Source organism: Clytia hemisphaerica, unplaced genomic scaffold (genome assembly GCF_902728285.1).
Source record: "Clytia hemisphaerica strain Z4C2 unplaced genomic scaffold, Clytia hemisphaerica genome assembly, whole genome shotgun sequence".
NCBI lineage: Eukaryota > Metazoa > Cnidaria > Hydrozoa > Leptothecata > Clytiidae > Clytia > Clytia hemisphaerica.
This window is the reverse complement of record NW_027104543.1, coordinates 832,787-853,364: the sequence shown is the minus strand read 5'-3', so window position 1 is coordinate 853,364 and position 20,578 is coordinate 832,787. Positions and strand designations below refer to the sequence as shown.

The window sequence follows — 20,578 nt, the reverse complement described above, 5'->3', positions numbered from 1 at the left end:
ATCGCCATTAGAGCTCATTTAATCTAGATAGTTTCACATTGAGCGATCATTAACTAGCAAAAAATATCAGATCACCATAAATGTATTTTCATTTCAGAATAACATCTCAATAACAATTTTCAGAATATTGAACCTGCCGAATCACCACAATCAATCCACATCACATTCACCAGAACCATTCAATTCCACCCTCCCATTCACCAGAACCATCAACTCCAATATCACATCATCAGAACCACCAAATCCACCATTCACCAGAACATCAACACCGTCCTGTATTCGCCTAAAACGATTAACTCATCACATTCACAGACCACCAACTCCCTTGCATCACAGACCACCAACTCCCAATTCACCAAAACCACCAACTCATTCCCCAGAACCACAACTCCCATTTCACCGAACCAACCAACTTCACGCTGCACCACCAGAACCACCACTCCACCATTGCATTCACCAGAAACCAACACAACCTCGGTACCTCGGAAACCAGATCAAATCACCTGCATTCAGAACCACCAACTTTTTCACACCACCAAGCTGTACATTCACACACCAACTCCTGCTGCACACACCAGAACCACCAACTCCACCATGCATCACAAACCACCAACTCCTGCTGCACATTCACCAGAACCACCAACTCCACCATTGCATTCACCAGAACCACCAACTCCTCCATTACATTCACCAGAACCACCAACTCCTGCTGCACATTCACCAGAACCACCAACTCCACCATTGCATTCCCAAACCACCAACGCTGCTGCACCTTCACCAGACCCCAATCCCACCATTGCATTCACAGAAAAACAAACTTCTGACATTCACCAACCCACCAACTCCACTATGGCAACACAGAACCACCAAATCCACCATGCATTCACCAGAACCACCAATCTGCTGCACAAAACGCACCACATGCACCAAAACCACCAACTCCTGCTGCACATTCACCAGAACCACCAACTCCTGCTGCACATTCACCAAAACCACCAACTCCACCATTGCATTCACCAGAACCACCAACTCCTACTGCATTTTCACCAGAATCACCAACTCCTGCTGTACATTCAACAGAACCACCAACTCCTGCTTTACATTCACCAGAACCACCAACTCCTGCTGTACACCAACTCCTGCTGTACATTCACCAGAACCACCAACTCCACCATTGCATTCACCAGAACCACCAACTCCTGCTGCACATTCACCAAAACCACCAACTCCACCATTGCATTCACCAGAACCACCAAACTTCCTTCACCCAGAACACATTCCACCATTGCATTGACACCAACCACCAACTCCACCATGTGCATTCACCAGAACCACCAACTCTGCTGCACATCACCAGAACCACCAACTCCCATTGCATTCACCATTCACCAGAACCACCACCCCATGCACATTCACCAGAACCACCAACTCCACCATTGCATTCACCAGAACCAATAACTCCTGCTGCACATTCAACAGAATCACCAACTCCTGATGCACATTCACCAGAACAACTAACTCCTGCTGTACATTCACCAGAACCACCAACTCCTGCTGCACATTTACCAAAACCACCAACTCCACCATTGCATTCACCAGAACCACCAACTCCTACTGCATTTTCACCAGAATCACCAACTCCTGATGCACATTCCCCAGAATCGCCAACTCCTAATGCAGAACCTCCAGAACCATCAATCTTTGATTCACATTCACCAGAACCATCAATTCCACCATTTCATTCACCCAAACAACCAAGTTTACCATCACATTCACCAGATCCATCAACTCCACTATAACATTCGCCTAAATCTCCAATTCCTACTGCACATTCACCAGATCTGCCAGGTCCTGCTGCAGAACGTCAAGAGCCATCAGCATCTGTTGCAAAACCACCAGAATCGAGAAATTCAAATTTGGAGACTTAGGGCCACCGTTTTCAACTGGTTACCACTCGTTACCTCGTTACCACATCGTTACCACTCGTTACCACCTCGTTACCACTCGTTACCACATCGTTACCACTCGTTACCACTCGTTACCACTCGTTACCTCTTTTAGTAACAACGTTAGTAGATATTTTTCAGACTTGTCTGTATTTTACCAAAAATGCTCACTTTCAGCATAACCACTCGACTGATTTTGCTAGACTTTTGTTGCAAGCTTGTATAATCAGTAACCTAGGGCTGATTTAGGCAAAAAGGGGAATTTTGGGCCGGTCTGTAAAATACACGATACAAACAGGTGTTAAAAAACTCGTGGCTCAAAAATACATGTCACGTCGCAAAAAGCAAGAAAACGAAAGTGAAAAAAAGTTAGAGGGGGTGTTTTTTACGACATTTTCAACGTCATCAATGATGTCTTTGAAGTTTAGACAAAAAAACAAAATACAAAATCCAGGTTCAAAATCTCTAACCATGGGGGTCTCTGAAATTTCCGCGCAAATACAGTGTTTTTTGAGCTACAAAAAATGACCTTCTCAACATAGGGGGTAAAACGTATTTTGTAATAGCCCATTACTATTATACTAGTAAAAATTTAAACATAGAAAATTCTTCAACCGGAGAGAGTTGAACTAATTTAGAAGGCAATTATATTTATTTTTTACTTCAACTTGCGTATATCTTTCTATCTTGTTTTTCCTACATCTCGCCGTATTTTGAGTGACCATATTTAGAGAAAACACAGCTAGATCGACATCAGCCTTTTATACAAACTGTAGATTATTTTTTCCTTTCTCATCTCTCGATTCCTTGTTTTTGATTATATAACTTAAGTAAAATAATCTCAGAGGAAAGATGAAGTCACGACCATAGATTTTCAAGCCCGAAGGGCTAGAATCGAGACTCCTGGATGGGAAATGAAGCCACTTATTTCCCATCCAGAACGCCATCGAGTGGGTTTTACACAAACGCTGGATTGAAAGTAAAATCCATCGCTAGATTTAAAAAAATACAGTCCTCAAAAACAAAGGAACCACTAGATACAATCCATCGTCATGATTGCGGCGCGTTTTAGGCGCATTCTTGATGAGAAATAAGTGGCTTCACTTTTTTTTTGCCTGGGAAAGGTTAAAGATTCTACTCTAGCCTTTCGGGCTTTAAACTCAATGCTCCATGTGGTAATTTTACAGGCTAAGGTGCTTTAAGGGTTGCTTCTCGGGCACCGTGACCCTGAGAGAATCGGTGCTCCTTTGAGAGACTTTTTTCTTGATTTTGTTCACGTTCTAGATTCAGATGTATCAAACTAAAAGGGCTCTAAATTAAAAAAGAACTCGAAACTGAAATTTAAAAAAGGGTTGGAAAAGGTGGAAAGAAAGTATGTTGTGGTCTTATAAAGAAATAAACACTTGTTTTACCCTCTCGGCTTTTTTCCCTGACGGCTTTATGTTTGGTTATGAATTTCAGTTTAAAGTTTTGCCAGTCTCACCATATTAGGAATTTCATCCCAAAAAAACAGTAAGTAGGGAAATGCTCACATCTATTTTTGGCCCTTGAGGACAGTATAAGCCGAAACATATTGGAAATGATATCTTTTAGTAGTATAGGCCATTTCAAAGTCGCAAAGCGTAATGGGTAATCAAGACCAGTACACGCTAATGACGACTTATTATTGGTCCAAAGTTTTGAAATTTTTTGAAGACTTTTGCGTTTACGGAAGTCGTTGCTAGGGCGCGAACAGTCCTGATTACCCATGATTCATTTCGACTGTGAAATAGCCTATTCGAAGCACTTACTAAGTTGACTCGATTGAAAGGTTTGGGCACTAGTGAAGTGATCGTTCGACTTTTCGATGATGACACCTTGGCCAATCCAAAATGCAATACGGTTTCTCAATGATGATTTGTTGATATTCAGACTAGTTGCTAGATCGTTCAATGTCCAATCATCTATGATGGGGAAAAAATTGTATTTATTGAGTATTAGACCATGTTCAGATGTTACGGTTTTATATCACTACGAAACGAAACGGTATTCCAAAACACTGTGTGAACGTCGAAATTCGAAACGTCTAAAGAGAGACGTTACGCGAACGGAACTGCTCCGTTTTGTTGCTCTGAAATCAGTATGAACATTTCATATCCGTAACAAATATCATAAAGAAGCGATGCTAAACCGTAACGTCCGTAACGATTACCCCACTGACCTTTATATATCCCTGGACCAAGTTACTCAATGCCGGCCAAGCAAAATATTATGATCGGAGTTTTCTTGAAATTGGTACCCGCGGAGAGAGCGCTAGATCTACTTTCGCTTGTACACTAATGATGCAGCGCCGTTTGTCGTTAGGCAAAGTTTCAAACACTACAACAGCTTCGTTGCGGGTACCAACTTTCAAAAAACTTCTATCAAAGATGGCGAATATAGCTTGGTCCAGGGATATATAAAGGTCAGTGGATTACCCCAGTGGGGTATCCAGGCTAAATCAGGTACGGGAGGTAACTATGACCAGGATCCCTATTTTAAGCTCCGAGCATGTCTGGCGTAAATTCACTTAATTTTGAAGATAAGGCATTGTCGCCAGTTTTCAGGATGTGTTTGGCAAAATATATTTTGAATCTGGCAGGATTTAAAATTTCATCTATCAAGGTCCAGATCATCTCAGAGTTATGTTCATTTATTAGGAATTAATGGAATCAAACACAGAATAATTTATCATCATTAGCAAACAGACAAAGAAAAGAAAAAATGAACCTTTTTCTTGAAATTTGACCAGGAGGGTAGCTTGAGCTGGTGTAACATTGAAGTTTTTGGTAACTCCTTCATCAAGTTCCACTTCAACTTCAACACTACCAAGATTGTTTAACCACTCCAGAGAACGCATTCCTTTGGATTGTTTGAATAAATCATTGTAATCTGACATCAAACTGGAAGAAGGATGGGAATTTAAGGTTTGAATTGAAATAAATATTATGGAATTTTATATGATCAAGAGATTTGGTAGGATGGACACGAAGAAAATATTAGAAAGCAAACTACAGTTAGATGTAAATACAGTAGACTCTCTCTTATTCGAACTTCCATTTATTCGAATCTTTCTATAATTCGAATTTGTTTTCAGTCCCCTTCAAGGAGAAACTTTCTTAAAATACTCCCTATAATTCAAGATTCCTCTTTCAAGTTCGGATTAGCCAGAATCAACTGTATCTATTTATAAATATTATTCTGATCATTACATGGACCCAAAAATCTCAGTACAGATTAAACGACTTTTAAAATTTTCAGGAGCCAACACATCAAAGCTTGCTGTCGGACCAATTTTATAAGCAAGACATAGGAGGCTCTAGAGGCTATGCGTTTGATGAAAATAGGAAAAAGTCTGGGTTATCTCATTTCCCTGACCAGAAAAACAAGCTTTGCTCTTATGATACGTTTCTAGATTTCTAGAAAAAAAACACGAACAAGCGTCAATAGGATTACGAAAATCGGATTAACAAAATATTTCGGAGAAAGGGGAAATCCTTGCCAAGCTTCGAAATAATTACAGGAAACTCTGTTTTAGTTACACAACATAACCAACAAAAAGTGGGTCTTTATTTACGCAAAAATAGTGATGGCAAAAGGAACATTATAAACATCATGTTAAATTAATTCTTGGAGTAACCAAAAATCATACTGCATCACGAAAAAAACCCTTAAGGGAAACTAAATGATACTAGATGAATCCTCCAAGATTCGAAAATGTTAACAGTTTGAATGACTCGTCATGACCTCTATAAACGGGATTGGGCTACTTTCATTGTTTAAGTAAGACTCAAAAGCCTAGCTGAATCACTCCAGTCGAATGAAGTCTTGCTTTCAAAGTTACTCTTATCTCAGATCTCAATATCTAGCTGTCCAGCTTGAAGCAAGTCTTTGACTTCACTGAGCTACAAGAAAATCTTGATTCATTAGAGAAAAAGAAATGTTTTTTCTGATTGAAAAAGAGGCCAAAATTATGAAAGCATCATGTTGTCAAGGGCGATTTACCGAAGACTTGTTATATTTGACGTCAGTTCGATAAACAAAGAATGAGATGACGTCAAAAATGAATATCTGACGTCAATATTCCAATCAAATCACTGAGAAGCTAATAGTAAAAAGCATACGTAACACATTCAAGTCTATATTTCATTGGAGGAAATTTTCAACAGCCAGATTTTCGAAAAAATTTAAAGACATTTATGATGGATTAGCGAGGATCACAATGGCGAATAGAAGACTGGTGAGGGCAATCACTGAAAATATTAACCAAGGTAGTAGCGTTTCATTGGTCGATCAGAATAACAATGGATTGCGCTCTAAACAATTTCAAGAGGCATCTTGCTGTTCGAGTAAACAAAAGAGCTGTAATGGTAAGTTGGTTGAAAATTGTTATTTATATAAGGGCAATGTTTATACGAACATAAAAAAGGACCGATGTCCAAATCTAAGAGCATTCTAAAGACTGTGGCACATAAAAACCAAAATCTCAATAAAATGCTTAAAATTTTAGTTTCAAATTCAAAGAGTTTATAAGTTGCTCTCGATTTGATTTTATGTTTTTACCAAAATGAAGTCCCTCAAATGAAACAGTATTCGCGTCCAGGGGAGACCAAAAGACAACTCCTAGTAAAGAATGCTTCGACTTAATAATCTCACAACGAAAAAGAGAATTTATAAGAATAACAATGGATTCAGAATCTATATGAACTTTGTTTTCCAATTTTTAGTTATCACTGAGCGTAAGACAAATGTAATTAAGCGTCTTTGGCGACGCTTGAAAGGGAACAAACCACAAAAGAAGCAAACTGTCAACCGAGAAACTGCAGACGAAGTAGTAAAATCAGAAAAAGTGGAACAAAAATGGTACCATAAGCTGTCATGGTGTGGTAATGACAAAAATACGGATACCGAGAACAAAGTCAAAGAAGACTGGGAATTAGCCGTGACCGGTGAATGCGATTACTCAAAAGGCGATGCATTTCAAGTGAACAGTAGCGAGACTTTAATAATTGGTAAGGTCATTAGTTTATCTATTTTAGGAAATTACAAAGTTATCGACGTAGTGGTGTAGTGGTCTTTGTCCTTACCGTGTGTGAAGTCTGAGTTCGATTCCCACTCAGTGCTAGTGCTAGTTTAATCCCTAGCAGTAGCCTCACATTACATGGGTTGACCCAGGGCCTGGCTCTCAAAGATTGAAAGTGCGATGATATATGAATCAAATGTTATACTTTATTTACAGCTGATAACACATTCATCGTCATTGGAAACAAAATTTTAAAAACACCTGTAGAAAAAGTTGATGCAGGTGTTGAGGAAAATCGATTAGCCAACGAAAACGAATATCACCGCACAGGGATTGGTTCAATAGTGGATTTCGCATCCCCTAAACGAGGATTCCCTATGGTAGATGTTGATTCGTCAGGGTCATTCAAACCAGTATCAGAGCCACGTGCTGCTAAGCGTGTAACAACATTTTGTAAGCTACAGCCGGTTCCGACTACTACACAAAAGCAAGACTCCAGAGTGAGGCCGTCTGTAGATAGCGGCATCGGAGGTTCGAACCCCAGCAACGGTCTGTCGGCTGAAAAGAATAGACCTAGCCCTCTGCTTATCGATACCACTCCCAAAAGGTATTCAAAAGAGGAGATTAACGTAACACTAAAGAACTCGAAAAATGTTGCCTCAGCTATTTTTAAACAAGTTAGTCGTTTATCTCTTAATGGCGCGTCAACAAGTGTTGATAAAGATGATAGTTATGACAATGGCGCACTGTCAGTTGAGGACGAGGTCGACGAGGAGATCGAGCGAGCCATGAATCAAGTACGTGTTCAACCCAAAGGAAAGGGTGAATTTCAAATTGAACGCGAGAAACGCATGTTCAATCCGTTCATGTTGCGACAGACACCAAACCTATCTGAAGGGGCGTCCGGTATGTGTTGGTCTTTGTCACACCGGATGCCCGGCGAAGGCGGGTTTCGCTCGGCTACCCCAAAACCGAAACTCCCCGTTGCAAGGAAAAAGAGCATGAGGGAAGTACTATTACGTCATGAGCACGCTAAAAGCGTAAAAGCCAAGAAAGATCAACGTAAACTGGAGAAAATTACGCGTAGAAACCAGAGAGTGCTCGATGTTAGACAAAGCTTGGAGGATAAGCTACAAGCTATGGCTTCTGGACAGGAAGCAAAAACTGAACAAACGAGACGACGGCGTCAAGATTTACATACTGCACGTGTTGGCAAAACGGATCGCCGGTTGGAACTGGCGCGACAACGCCGCAAAGAAATAGCAGCCACCGAAAAGAAAACAAAGAAAACGTAAGACCTTTATACTTCAGGAACAATTTACAATTTAGAAAATCTTAACGTTGATCAACTCTTATATTATTCTTGTATCCGATAAGCTTATGTTCGTTGTCATGCCCAAATTCATAAACACATCAGACAAAGGGAAGGGTTATACCGTATAGAAAATATATACACAGGGGTTAGAACTACAATAAATATGAGAGTGCTAATCACTTATCAAAGGTATAATCAATGAGGCTCACCCCCCCCCCCCCCCCCCCCCCCCCCCCCCCCCCCCCCCCCCCCCCCCCCAGCGGACCTTCGATTCACGCAATCACGCAAATTTCATGCACTGTTTTCTTTTCGCAATTCACGCAATTTTTGTTCACGAAAAGCTTTCCAATTCATGCATTCACGCAAGTGAAAAAGCCCATTCACGCATTCATGCAAACCGTTGGGGCCCAATGAGGTCAATGAGAATAACATTTAATTTTTTTCGATGCTTTCCATGTTGTTTCAGGGTGTTGCTACACAAACTACAAATGTCACCTGTGTTTCGACTAGAGCTGCTGGATTCCGCTCGTCACAGAATGCTGAAATTGGCACGAAAACAAAGAATCTAGCTAATTCTACAGAAGCAAACCATGGCGAAAACAACGTGGAAAATGTTGGTCAAACTTGCAATATGGTGTCTAATCATGTACATTCGACAGATGGCGAAAGTGACGACTCTGCTGCCGTTCAAACTCCACAAAATAATTGTGGTTATATTATCACTAACAGTGAAATGGCTAGTGAGAAGCAAAATAGCCATCAAACTTCAAATATAAATCAATTTACTAACGAGGCGAACACAAATATTGACCAAATACATAATAATACAGCAATTGATGGTCAATTAAGAACAAGCCCTGGTGGGAGTGACAGAACAAGCCCCACCCTTGAACGCAACATACAGCCAAGACAAACTCCGTTATCTGATAATCCTAGTCCGAGTAATGTTGTCAGCTTTCGTAAAACTAATTACAAGTCATCACGTGAACTCTCAAAGTGCAATATACCTGGACTAAGTCATGTGATGAGTCCTCGCCCAGCTAATACGCGATATAATGTGAAAGAAAATGCGAACCAATCTTTCCTAAAACAATCTGGTCAAAGCGATGGTATATCAGGTGCTTCTAAAAACGCTATGGTGACGTGATGGTGGCCAATCACAAGGAGAGGCTAGATCTAGCCCAGATAATCTCGAATTAGCAACTACGAACAGTGAAATAAACTCCGTACAGCTAAATGACAACCTCAAAGCAGATGGTGACATGGAAAGTTTGGAAAGTGGTAAAACCATAAATGATACACGCATAAGTCACCCTGAAAATACAGATCAGCCTTACTTTGTGAGAAGGCACCAAGGGGCAGCCTTTACCAGGGAAGTAGGTGGCAACCAAAATAGCCTTACGGAGTAGTGCAGAGGGACTGAATGATTAAGATTACAGCCGCAATATTAGAAGCTCCTTAGAAGCTAATTAAGCAAACAATACCGTCGATTGAACCATGCCCCATTAAGAACAGTGGAGAGAATCCTGGAGAATCCTGGAGAATCCTAATAGTTAAACTGAAAATGAAAAGTATAGATATAAAAATATTTGCATTTTAACATGAAATTAATTGTTTTTGAAATATTTTTATATTTTTTAGCCGTTCTTTTTTATATTAATAATTTATTCTTTATCGCAATATATTTCAACAAAACATTAATTTTGAACCGTTGCCACTTTGTCAATTATGTTTCCTCCCTCGTCTCCTTAGGAAGTTTTGTTTTTAATTTTGGGGATGTCATCCCCCCCCCTGCTGTTAGCTGAAGCATTACTTTTTCACTTCCAATTTCTGTAAAATCGGTAAAACATTCAATATTGAGCTATTCCTTGGTAAAAGTAGAAGTCAAATTTGAGTTTTATGGGCAATGTGTCTCCTTGCTTTTTGGGCAAAATTTAAGCTCATTTACATGAGAAATGTCTGAATGTTAGCGTTTAATTCCCTGAGTTGTGACGTTCTAAATTCAGAACGATTAATTAGCCAGCATATATTTTTCAAAATAGAGTTTTTTCAGGTTTTGACAAAATTATGGAGCTTAAGAAAAATCTGCCAATACTTCTATAATAACGAAATAAATCAAAGTCAATTGAAACATAAAACTTCGTTTATTCCAGGCTTCCAGCAGGAATTGGACGCCTGCCACCCTTTAACGTCGTGGTCGGATTGCAAGAAGACTGGTATCTTACCATATATTACATGCGGCAAAATGTTTTATGTGGAAACAGTACTATAAAACATAAGGGCAACTTAAAATATTAAAAGATATCTTTCATCACAACAGCAAGTAAAAAGTACTCAAACTTAGGAGCAATTGGTGTTTTTTTAATTGTCTTGCATAAGGGCAACTTATAAAAATTTAAATACCATTGTTTTATGGAGATTAACTTACTACATTTTAGTTGACCTTTTTCGAATGCTAAAAATGGTTCGTGCTTAACAGAAAATTCCTCTCACATGGAATGAATTTTTAGCTTGCTTTGTTTTAAATATCTCTATAAAATCTCACGTGTAAAACCTTACCAGTCCGACCGAACAGTTTGATAGGATTGTGCTTTTGGAGCAATTTTAACAAAGTTCCAAGAAAATACTACAAAATCTTTAATTTTTCTAACTTTTTCTTTGTACCCAAATGGTCTTTTTCCCAAGAGAACTTTAAGAACATCCATTTAGGCAGGAGAAAACGTTTTCATATTTAAATCTGACCTATACTGGGCAAAAATGTTTTTTTTTGATTTCAGCCTTATTTGGCGAAATTTTCTGCAAAATATGAGGCTTTACCAAAAAAAGGCCGTGGAAATTTTTACCTTTGAAGTAAACTGCTCGGGGCACCTAAGGCACTCCCCAATGGTCTCACGAGGCTCCGCTCCTTAACGTTAATGTTTTTTATGTTTTTACAAGCGTTTCGATATAGAAAATGAGGTGGGGCAATGGCTGATGGTCCCACTTGTTAAAAAATCGAAAAATTTCGAAAAAACCTCATTTTCGCCCCATTTTGATGACGTCACAGAAATAAGATTTTGAAAAACTTCTATCAGGAGAAAGCTTTTGACTTCAAATTTTCAACAAAGGTGCAAATCAGTAAAAGGAAGCGATCCACGAAAAAAAATTTAAAATTCTTTGCTGACGTCAGCAAATTTTGCAAAAAAACCGTTTTGGCTGAAATATGCTGACGTCAGCAAAATATTTTAATTTTTTACGTTAAGGTGCAAGCTTCATGAGACCATTCGGGAGTGCCTTAGGTACCCCGAGTGTCTAATCACTGAATTAAGAAATTTTGTTCCATAATAAAAAAAAAATGAATATGACAACCGACGCCATAATGTGTCTTGATTGGTAGATTTGGATGGAGCATGATTTGAAAGTTTCAAATCATCAGCCCTGGCCATGCTATCCTTTTGTTCCCATCAATTATATAATTGTGAAAGGATTAAAATCAAAGTACATACCTTTCGACCTGAGATGGAGGATCGACACTTTCGTTAGCCAGTGTGGGCCAGAATGCGGATGATAAAATGAATGCATTGAAATCAATTTTGTCAGGTGTTTCCGGTGCTGTTTTACTACTTACACTGACCTAAAATGTTTGAAGGATTATTATCAGTGCAGTTTGTTGTAAACTACTCGATTTTGTATTAAGAGGCCAAAATAAAAAGAATTTCAAGTTTTTGTACAGCGGTAAAATAACACCCTATCCCATAGGAAAGTGGACAAAAATACTCACAAAATGGAGAAAATAAGAACATGTTAAGAACATTTTCAGTCTTGAAACTCAAAAAGTTTTTTCTTAGGCCAAACTCATCATTCTAGCCTCCTATTATTAATTATTTCAATCGTTTATTCAAAGTAATACCTCTTCTCCTTTGTCCTTCTTTTCTTTGTTCTCCTTCGCTTGATCTGCTTGTTCTCCTCCCTCTTGTTTCTTTTTCATCTCTGTGGTGATGCGGCGGTTGATACGATGAGAGTCTTGTATATCTTTCAACATGATGTCACAATAATGCATATGATTTTCACCGAAACGGCGCTTCAATAACTCGATGTAGCGTCTCTGAAAAGCAATAAGAAATACCATTTATTTTGCATTTTTAACGACCTTGGAGTTTGAATTCATATCTATCTAACAACATTGAACTGTAGTTTTAAGGGGCTCTTTGCCTCTCTCTTTGCCTCCTAGATTTCACTTACCCTTGACCCTTCAATAAAGCAGAGAGACATCAAGTACCATCTTGGTAATCATTGGAATGACCTGGCCAAGGATTGACCCACAACCTTGCGCACTAAATCTTTCAGACGGTGGCGACCCGAAGGCTCCTCTTTCGATAGCTATCTACCCTATCTATCTAAGAATCTTTGGTATGATCCGGCTGGGGGGTGAACCCACAACCTTGTAGCCGGATGCTCTTCCACTGCACTACGGTCGCTTTCAAGTATTATCCAAGACCCCGAGTAAGTATATTCATCTGGTAGTTGTTGGCGGAGCCGAGAGTAAGGGAGTCTACCCCCTTTCTATTTGCGCTAGACCTGGGAGGCCAAATGTTGAGGTGGAACGCCACACCTACTCTCCTACGCCTAGATCAGATTACCCAATCGAAGCTACTCATTCGCTGAGTTGGCAGTGACCAGGAATCGAACCCAAGGGTTGTAATTGCAAAGCGAATGCTCTACCGACTGAGGTACCCGGCCACCCAAGGTTGAAAATGGAATACCTCATTTGTGACGTCATAAGAGTAATTGTTCAGAATCCTATCCGCTAATAGGATGCGATATTGCGAGACAAATGTGTCTTGAGAACCATAAATGTTAACCAGTATATTCAGAATGTCAGCTCTCCGCTGTGATTTCGTTTGAGCATCTAAAGTTGAAAAAAGAAAGTTAAACCGATGGACGTGGTGCTAATAAAGTTTAAGCCTGTAACGTTTAAAGTGAATGACATTTTGTAGGTTTTGAAACCAGTTACTTTATCAGAGGAAAACTTCATAGGGGAAAAGTGACAAAATGTTGACGATTATCTTTCCCCGACGAATAATTTTCCCCAACGAAGTTTCCCCCAAATAAGTTAAATTGCGTGGCCTGAGTTGCATGCTTTTTTATAGAAAAAGGATTGAAAGTCAATACATCAGGTTTTGAAAATATTTACCACCTTTCAAAAACCATTGAAATCACTTGATCTGTCCTTTGGTGCAAATTTTGAGGCCTCGTTTGGAAGTGCTAGTCCATCCATATATTCAGATCGTCATAAGTCTTGTGTACTTTATAACATGTACATATTGAGAATGTCGAATTCCATTTCCAGAAGGGAAATAGTACAGGAGTACGCAAAACTTCATTACAAGTAACTGTTAAATACAGCTGTCTGAGTTGTACTTTCATAGGCACCGAGGGGTAATAATTTGAGATTCGTATTTTCCTTATTGAGCATGATTCTTGGCTAGCTACATGGATAAAATTGTCCCACAATAAATATCCTGATAGTTGCCTGTAACCTTTGTATTCGAATTGTACGTCGGGTGAACGGAAAACCTTTTCTCGACAGAATTTGTACAGTTCCAATTACAGAAAGGAGATTTTAGACGCTCTTTTTATCCAAGGCGAATGGAACAGTGGAAAGTGCCGAACGGCGCCCTCTGATAAGGTGTGATTTGGGCGCGCGAGACAGGCTCAGATGAGGCTGCGAGGGCGTTGAGGTGTGCGGGCCGAAATAGAGCTAAAATATGATTTAACCTTTACATTAAACCCCCAACGCCCTCTATTCGACGCTATACTATTCGATACGCTCGCTTGATCGAATTAGAGAATGTCAACTGTAAAGGACAAAATAATTTTTAAATGCCGATTCGTACCACTAGTGACGGCGTCGACGGGATCTGGGTACCACTCTTCGCCATCAGATTCAACGTCGCATTTTTTAGTTGTATCAAAGTCGTCCCCAAACCCTAACAGTTCCTATAAAAATAATAATTGATGAAAAAAGTGCGATATTTCGTAAAAATAACTTTTTTTGGATTTAACTAATTCCCATTTATGCAAAAAAAACGTTGAAAATGCTTTGAAAAACAAACGGTTTTAACAGTATTTCGAAACTCACCTTTTATGGCTTTCTTAATCGATTTTCTTGGAGTGTATTTTTACCAATTTTTAATGCCTGTTCTACTTCTAGAGTAATAGTTTTTTGTGATCGTGATATCTAACCAAGACGAGACAATAAGTATCCTTTTCTGGGGGAAAGGGTCCCAGATTTACTAATTTTCAAGGGTGAAAATGGGTAATTTTTTCGATTTTTCGTGGGCTAAAGACATCCAAAACGTTCACGAAACGTTAAATGATGCAAGATACATTATAAAATTATTCAATACATTCAAGAAACTTAATTAAAATGCTGACAAAACAAAACATTTGAAACATCTACACTTTTCTTTTGTCAACATCCAAAATATATCGATACAAGGCTTACGTATTCTTATTAAACCCCTACAAAAGAGCTTTTCCCTGTCCTCGGTACATATCTTGGTTAAAAGTAAGAAAAAACCCTCTAAAATTGTAAACCTCGGAAAGGTCAGGTCCAGAACCTTGATCTGTTAAACACGTGATAATACATTTGATTGTGTCATCTCGACTCCTAAAATAACAATACATATTAAAACAAGACACCAGATAGAAAAATGTTGTCTTATCGAAGACGTTATGTTCAGAAAAATATAGTCTAGCAAGCTAGACGAATAATTCAGACATAGTAGAAATAAAGCAAAAAGCAATGGAGGGAACAATTTTAGTTTATACCAACTAAATCCCATAACAATAATCATATTATCATATAACTCCTATACTACTGAACCACACGCATTATAAACGACTTCAGTCTAGGAAAAATAACGGATATAGGTTGGTTTGAAATTTTTTGAAAGTCTTATGAATGAGGGGGATGGGAGGGGGTTACCAAAAAGATTTATGAAGAAAAATCCATGGACCTTTCCGAGAAATTGTCGACTACGATATGAACTGTCTCTATGGGTGCTCTTAAATGGTGCATGGATCGCGGCACTCCTGGGCCCCTACTGGCGGTATCCAGTCAAAAATGAGTGTGACGTAACGTACCTCTTTTTCTAAAAGGCCCACATTTTACATTTTTATAGAATTGATTCTTTGCATTCAGTACATCTTTTAAACCCTAACTTAAACAATTTCTACTGTGTTCCCTAAGACCTTTAGAAGGCTATATTGCCATTCATAAGTGCGGAGATGGGAGATTTGGGGGATTTTTCAGTTATTTTGTTATTTGGTTTACAGCTCGAAAGCCTAGTTAGGATCAGCCTGTCTTTTACAGTAGGGATGGTGTTACTGGGTGAAAAAAAAAAGATAAAAACAAACCTCAAATACTCTCTGAGTGGTGAGCAAACATTTTCTAAAATGATTCCACTCGGGTCTAGTTCTCTTAATGAGCGAATAGTAGAAACGTATTGCGTCAGAATGTCATCAGTGTTGACTGCTGGATGGAGTAGACGCCGCTCAAATCTGCCGATAAAGAAGAAATATAGGATAAAGCTTTAAATGTTTCTAAACTAATGTTATGGGTCTGAATATTCACAAGTTATCTAATATTCTGATGGCAGATTGGCGGCCTTCCTTAAGCATAAGCCTGAATATATTTTGGTTGAAATCACCAATCCCCGAAAACGAAAAATATCTATATCAGGTGACAGATATATTCACGATGAGACGCCCTGCACAAAAAAAGCACATTTACTACCTGCCGAGGTAGGTAGGTGATAGACATTGGCCTTATCTTGAGCTTGAGATGTATTTGATCGGGTTATAGGGACTTGTTTATAAAGGTTTCTTACCCGTAGAGACGAGAAGACAAAAAAACTCGTTAGAGTAAAGGAGACATTCGAGTTATAGAGATTCGAGTTATGTAGACTCTTTTGTTATTTTTTTTATTAGGAATTCTTCCATAATCACCACTTCTTATAGGAAGACGATTACTTTTGAAAACATTATTAGTAGCCTTGAATAACAAGAATTTGACCTAAAATGATCCAAGTTTATTTGCTGTTTACTACTTAAATGGAACACCCCCTTTTATGGGGATAACGACGTTCTAAATTTAGAGCGCCACGTGTGGGATGTACAACTATTAATACAATGAAATAAAGTAATTATATTTTAAAACCAGCAGCGATGCTTAGAGTATTTCTACACCGAGAATTTCTTTCATGATAGTTAAAGTTCTCGGAAATAACTATTCGATGATACTAGCTAGAAACTAGAAACGGGAAACAAAAAAGGGTTATTGTACACTTAAAACGAAAGGACCTTCGCATCCAAATGCACATGCAATTTTCCCAAAAACTAACTTGAATTAGAAATCTAAGAGATTACAGCGGAAAGCAAAATATGATTGTTTTACTCCCTAGGCGTTGTTTGAAAGCAACTTTTACCCATTCGAAACTTAGGTAATTTTTTCCCTACTATACCACGCAGAGGCAAAAGTTAGTTAGTGAGTCATTTCAGAAGTCATTTCTGATTCATTAATGGAACATTTGGTTTGCTTTTATATGGGTAGCGCGAGAAAGGGCTGTTTTGAGTTATAAGCCTAAAAATGTTCATTCTTGTTTTCACCTTTAGAATATTCTTAAAATGTTCTTGATATTTTAGCCATCGAAGCCTTATGTTCTTATATAGTTTGTTCTTATAAAGAAAACATGTTACACGACAGAAGATCTGCTATCACTAAATAAAAATTGCTTACGCGGATTTGAGAGAACTAGTCAAGAGTCGGCGAGTTTCCGTCTTTGACAAGCATTCCTAGAGATGTAGAAAATAATTATAATTTTGAAAGGGACTTGAAAACTTTGATCATACGATTAACACTTTTAAGTTTGTCTACCTATGCTCACTTAGTTTAGAAGGGATTTGGCGGGCCTTCTGCTTTTCATTGATCGAGTGGCAATTTGAAATCATTGGTCATAATTACTCAGAAAGAAAAATAATTGGTTTTAGAGAGAAAATTGCAGGGGGGAACTTGGTCACTAGCATAAAAATGTCATCACTTTTCTCAGACTTAAGTTTTCCACATTTTAAGGTAAAATAAAATTTGAGCAAAAGATTTTTCTGCGAATTTTTTTAACATAAAGTTAGTTTTTAGCGTTATGACGTGATCAAGGACTCCTCCCCTGCTGAGGGTATCTTTAAGTGAATGATGTAAGTTGAGAAAAGTTATGGCATGTTAAAAAGTAATAAATAAGTATACCTGAAGGTCCTTAATGGCTGGTAAGGAGTCAGGGTACTCAACAATAATTTCAAACATCTCTGATATTCTAAAAGAATATTAAAACCAAATATATTATCTATACATCTTACAAAGATAGGAATACTGTTATCTTTATTATTATTACCCGTTATCTCGCAAACTATTACATCCTACAATCAGTGCCATAATATATTGGCACTTTTGGCTAATTTACCATTTTTCGAAAATTGAAGTTCGAGCGAGAATGTCAATTTTTAGGCCTTCAACTTGATTTCATCGATTATTTCGATCTGGGAGGGATTTATTGGTTTCTAGGCTATATTTCAAGCCCTATTGGACCATTTTTGAACTTTTGGATCCTCAGATCCTAAGGTCCTATCCTTAATCTAGCGTTAAAACTCAGAGTTAAAACTCTACCCTTTGAACCTACTTTAGAGCACTTACAAATCGATTGTGGTTTCAAAACACCCCGGTGAATTTCCTTTTTGTGCCAAGTATTTTGTCAACGATTGTGCAATCATGGTCATGAGATTTTAGTGTATTCTAACGTTTCTCAGAATTTAAAATTCAGGCGAGAATTGCTATTTTAGCACTTCTTCTAGGCTATATTGCAAGCCTTATTGAAGCAAATTTGAGCTTTTGAATCCTGAGAACCTAAGCTCTTAAGTCTCAATTCTCATGTTAAAAGTCAGAGTTAAAGCTCTACTTTCCAACTGTAGTTTAACGCGCTTAATCATTTGTGGTGTTTAAAATATCGCAGGGAAATCCCCTTTGTCTCAAATATTTTGCCCGTGATTGTAGCTAAGGAAAAGCTAAAGAAATGGAATAAAGAAATCATCCCCAGATTGATACTTTAGCATAATTGGTACCTCAGTTCTGCAAAAGCTTTATAAACAAAATACTCCAGTCTCTGTTTCCAGCTTTCTATAGAGAACGTGCTTATTTCATCCGCTTGGTCGCATATCATGCCGTGTGAGTCCAAAATACCTGAAATTATAAGAACAATTATATAGATTATAGCCGTAGACTCATTTTTTTATTAGAACTACTTTATAAAATCATTAAAGCTCAAAATCTAAAAAAGACACAGTTTAATCTAAGCATATTTAAGGGTAGTTATACATATAAAATATACGATTCCCTTAATACTCTACAGTTTTTTTCGGATAGTTCTTTAATTCGAATTATACAAAACACTTTCCAAATTTGGAAAGCATTACTCAAATCATTCTCTTATTCGATAGAAACTCCCAGCCCATTCGAGATCGAATTAGAGAGACTCAACTGTAAATGTATTGACATCTATGGTTTTACTTACTAAATTTGGAGTTGACAAATTTGAGCCAAGACATCAAACCTTTATCCATCCACGTGAAAACTCTTTGTAACCAATTTTCTGAGTATTCACTTTTACAATGTTTCTCTAGAAAACCGGTCAACTGAAACAGAAATATAGAAAATGAAAATAATAATAGACCTTATCGGAGTTTGTTGATTTTTCTAAAACAACGATGCTTTGTGGGATTGTTTCGGGGGTATTACAATAGAATTCTCTCGAGGAATTCCTTTTTTAGAAAAATCAAAAACTCCGATAAGATCTATTTAGTTGGTGTAATTTCAGAAAATTTAACCTTTACCAGTGTCCCTGGTGAAGGGGTTCTAGGGTAGCAAGCTGAGTTATGTAAGAGCGTGAGGCTAAAATTGAAAATAAGTGTATGGAAAAACTTTCCACCTTTTCCAGACCCTCAAAATTTTTCAAAAAGGTAACTCGGTTATATATACCCATAGATTATTTTACAAAAGAACTGTCTACCAGTCGGGCTGGCGACTTTCTTTACTGCACAGAAAGGGACTACAACTAATTTTAACAAACGGCCTTAACAAGGAAATAGTTTTCCCTGGCAGAAACTTGCCGTAGTCAAAGTTGGGAAATGACAGAATATTAAATAAAATGATAACAGTTTAAACTATTCTAAGGAACCGAATAGAAGTGGGGTTCAAATAAAAAGGGGGGGTCCAAAATTTTGTCAAGGTGTAATAAAAGGGGGTGGAAATTGTGCCTCCAGAGACCCCAAATAGATTAGAAGCTAAAACCAGGCTTTTATGAGGAATTTAGCTTGTGATAATAGAAAATATTCTCAAAAATAAACGGGCCCCGTCCGGATAAAAACAGGGATTTTTTGGGGGTCTAAATTTTTTTTCGAAAATTTATAACCGGGAGGAGGAGTTTATTCGGGACCTTAGAGTAATTAATATCTGTAAGCTATTTCTTACTTTTCAAAAATGAGCAGCAAAGATTTAAGCTCTTTTAAACCTTTATAGCTCAAAAATTAGGGAAAACGTCTTTTTTGAAAAAGGGGCACCTTCCCTATGTCACGCTCTTTTTTTCTCACTATCATTTCCCCATAAGGGGCCCACAAATAGCGATCTAGGAACGTTGCAACCTATGCACCATTTGACGTTTCTAAAGGCACGTTCTCCGGAGTGGACGTAAGAAAGAGGTACGGATAAAATATTTATATTTTGCAACTTAAGAGGATATTCCTCCCAAAATACATGGTTGGAGAAAAGCATTATGCTCAAATAGTGAGAAACCACAAATTATATACTCTAACGATGTATTTCGAAATACTTGGTTGATGGATAAACATATTAGGAACAGTATAACCACGCATTTGTAGGAAAGACCTTAACTTATTATTAATCCGAGGGAAATTTTCGGGTATTAGATGTGTAAAACACTTTAATTTTATTTCTACTTAGCCAGCATGACATGTTCCCAAGTTTACACACTGACAAAAGAAAAGAACTAACTAATATGATGCACAGGAAAACTTTAATTAAACATCTATTGTTTCCCTCTGAGAACTCTCCATTAGGTATAATAGGTATAGGTTTTTTTCCCTTTCTCTACTTGTTTGTTTCTCTTCATTTAATTTCAAAAAATCTAAGGTTTATAGCGGAGGATATCCGAAACCTCTTTAAAATTGTAC

At 38.0% G+C, this 20,578-nt stretch overlaps 2 protein-coding genes across 3 annotated transcripts in view; one reads left to right on the top strand and one right to left on the bottom strand.

Annotated features, from left to right (window-relative positions):
- Window positions 1-20,578, bottom strand: part of LOC136822607 (anaphase-promoting complex subunit 2-like) — a 61,717-nt gene that overhangs the window by 9,726 nt on the left and 31,413 nt on the right. For both annotated transcript variants that reach the window (XM_067078871.1, XM_067078870.1), the window contains exons 6-17: window positions 18,904-19,024; window positions 18,455-18,572; window positions 17,586-17,652; window positions 17,085-17,140; window positions 15,704-15,847; window positions 14,882-14,954; window positions 14,179-14,281; window positions 13,045-13,190; window positions 12,192-12,386; window positions 11,788-11,915; window positions 4,695-4,867; window positions 3,737-3,889 (exon numbers count right to left, since the gene is read on the bottom strand). In XM_067078871.1, coding sequence (XP_066934972.1) covers window positions 3,737-3,889; window positions 4,695-4,867; window positions 11,788-11,915; window positions 12,192-12,386; window positions 13,045-13,190; window positions 14,179-14,281; window positions 14,882-14,954; window positions 15,704-15,847; window positions 17,085-17,140; window positions 17,586-17,652; window positions 18,455-18,572; window positions 18,904-19,024 — 1,477 coding nt within the window. The remainder of the gene's footprint in view (window positions 1-3,736; window positions 3,890-4,694; window positions 4,868-11,787; window positions 11,916-12,191; window positions 12,387-13,044; window positions 13,191-14,178; window positions 14,282-14,881; window positions 14,955-15,703; window positions 15,848-17,084; window positions 17,141-17,585; window positions 17,653-18,454; window positions 18,573-18,903; window positions 19,025-20,578) is intronic.
- On the top strand, window positions 6,111-9,449 carry LOC136822633 (uncharacterized). The gene is made up of 4 exons (XM_067078901.1): window positions 6,111-6,334; window positions 6,692-6,976; window positions 7,204-8,278; window positions 8,813-9,449. The coding sequence occupies exons 1-4, from the start codon at window positions 6,187-6,189 to the stop codon at window positions 9,447-9,449; spliced, it is 2,145 nt and encodes a 714-aa protein (XP_066935002.1). The 5' UTR covers window positions 6,111-6,186.

Coding starts and splice junctions, on each gene's coding strand:
- LOC136822633 (XM_067078901.1), top strand. CDS start 6,187: ATGGCGAATAGAAGACTGGTGAGGGCAATCACTGAAAATATTAACCAA. Junction 6,335..6,691: donor TAAACAAAAGAGCTGTAATG/GTAAGTTGGTTG, acceptor TCCAATTTTTAG/TTATCACTGAGCGTAAGACA. Junction 8,279..8,812: donor GAAAAGAAAACAAAGAAAAC/GTAAGACCTTTA, acceptor TGTTTCGACTAG/AGCTGCTGGATTCCGCTCGT.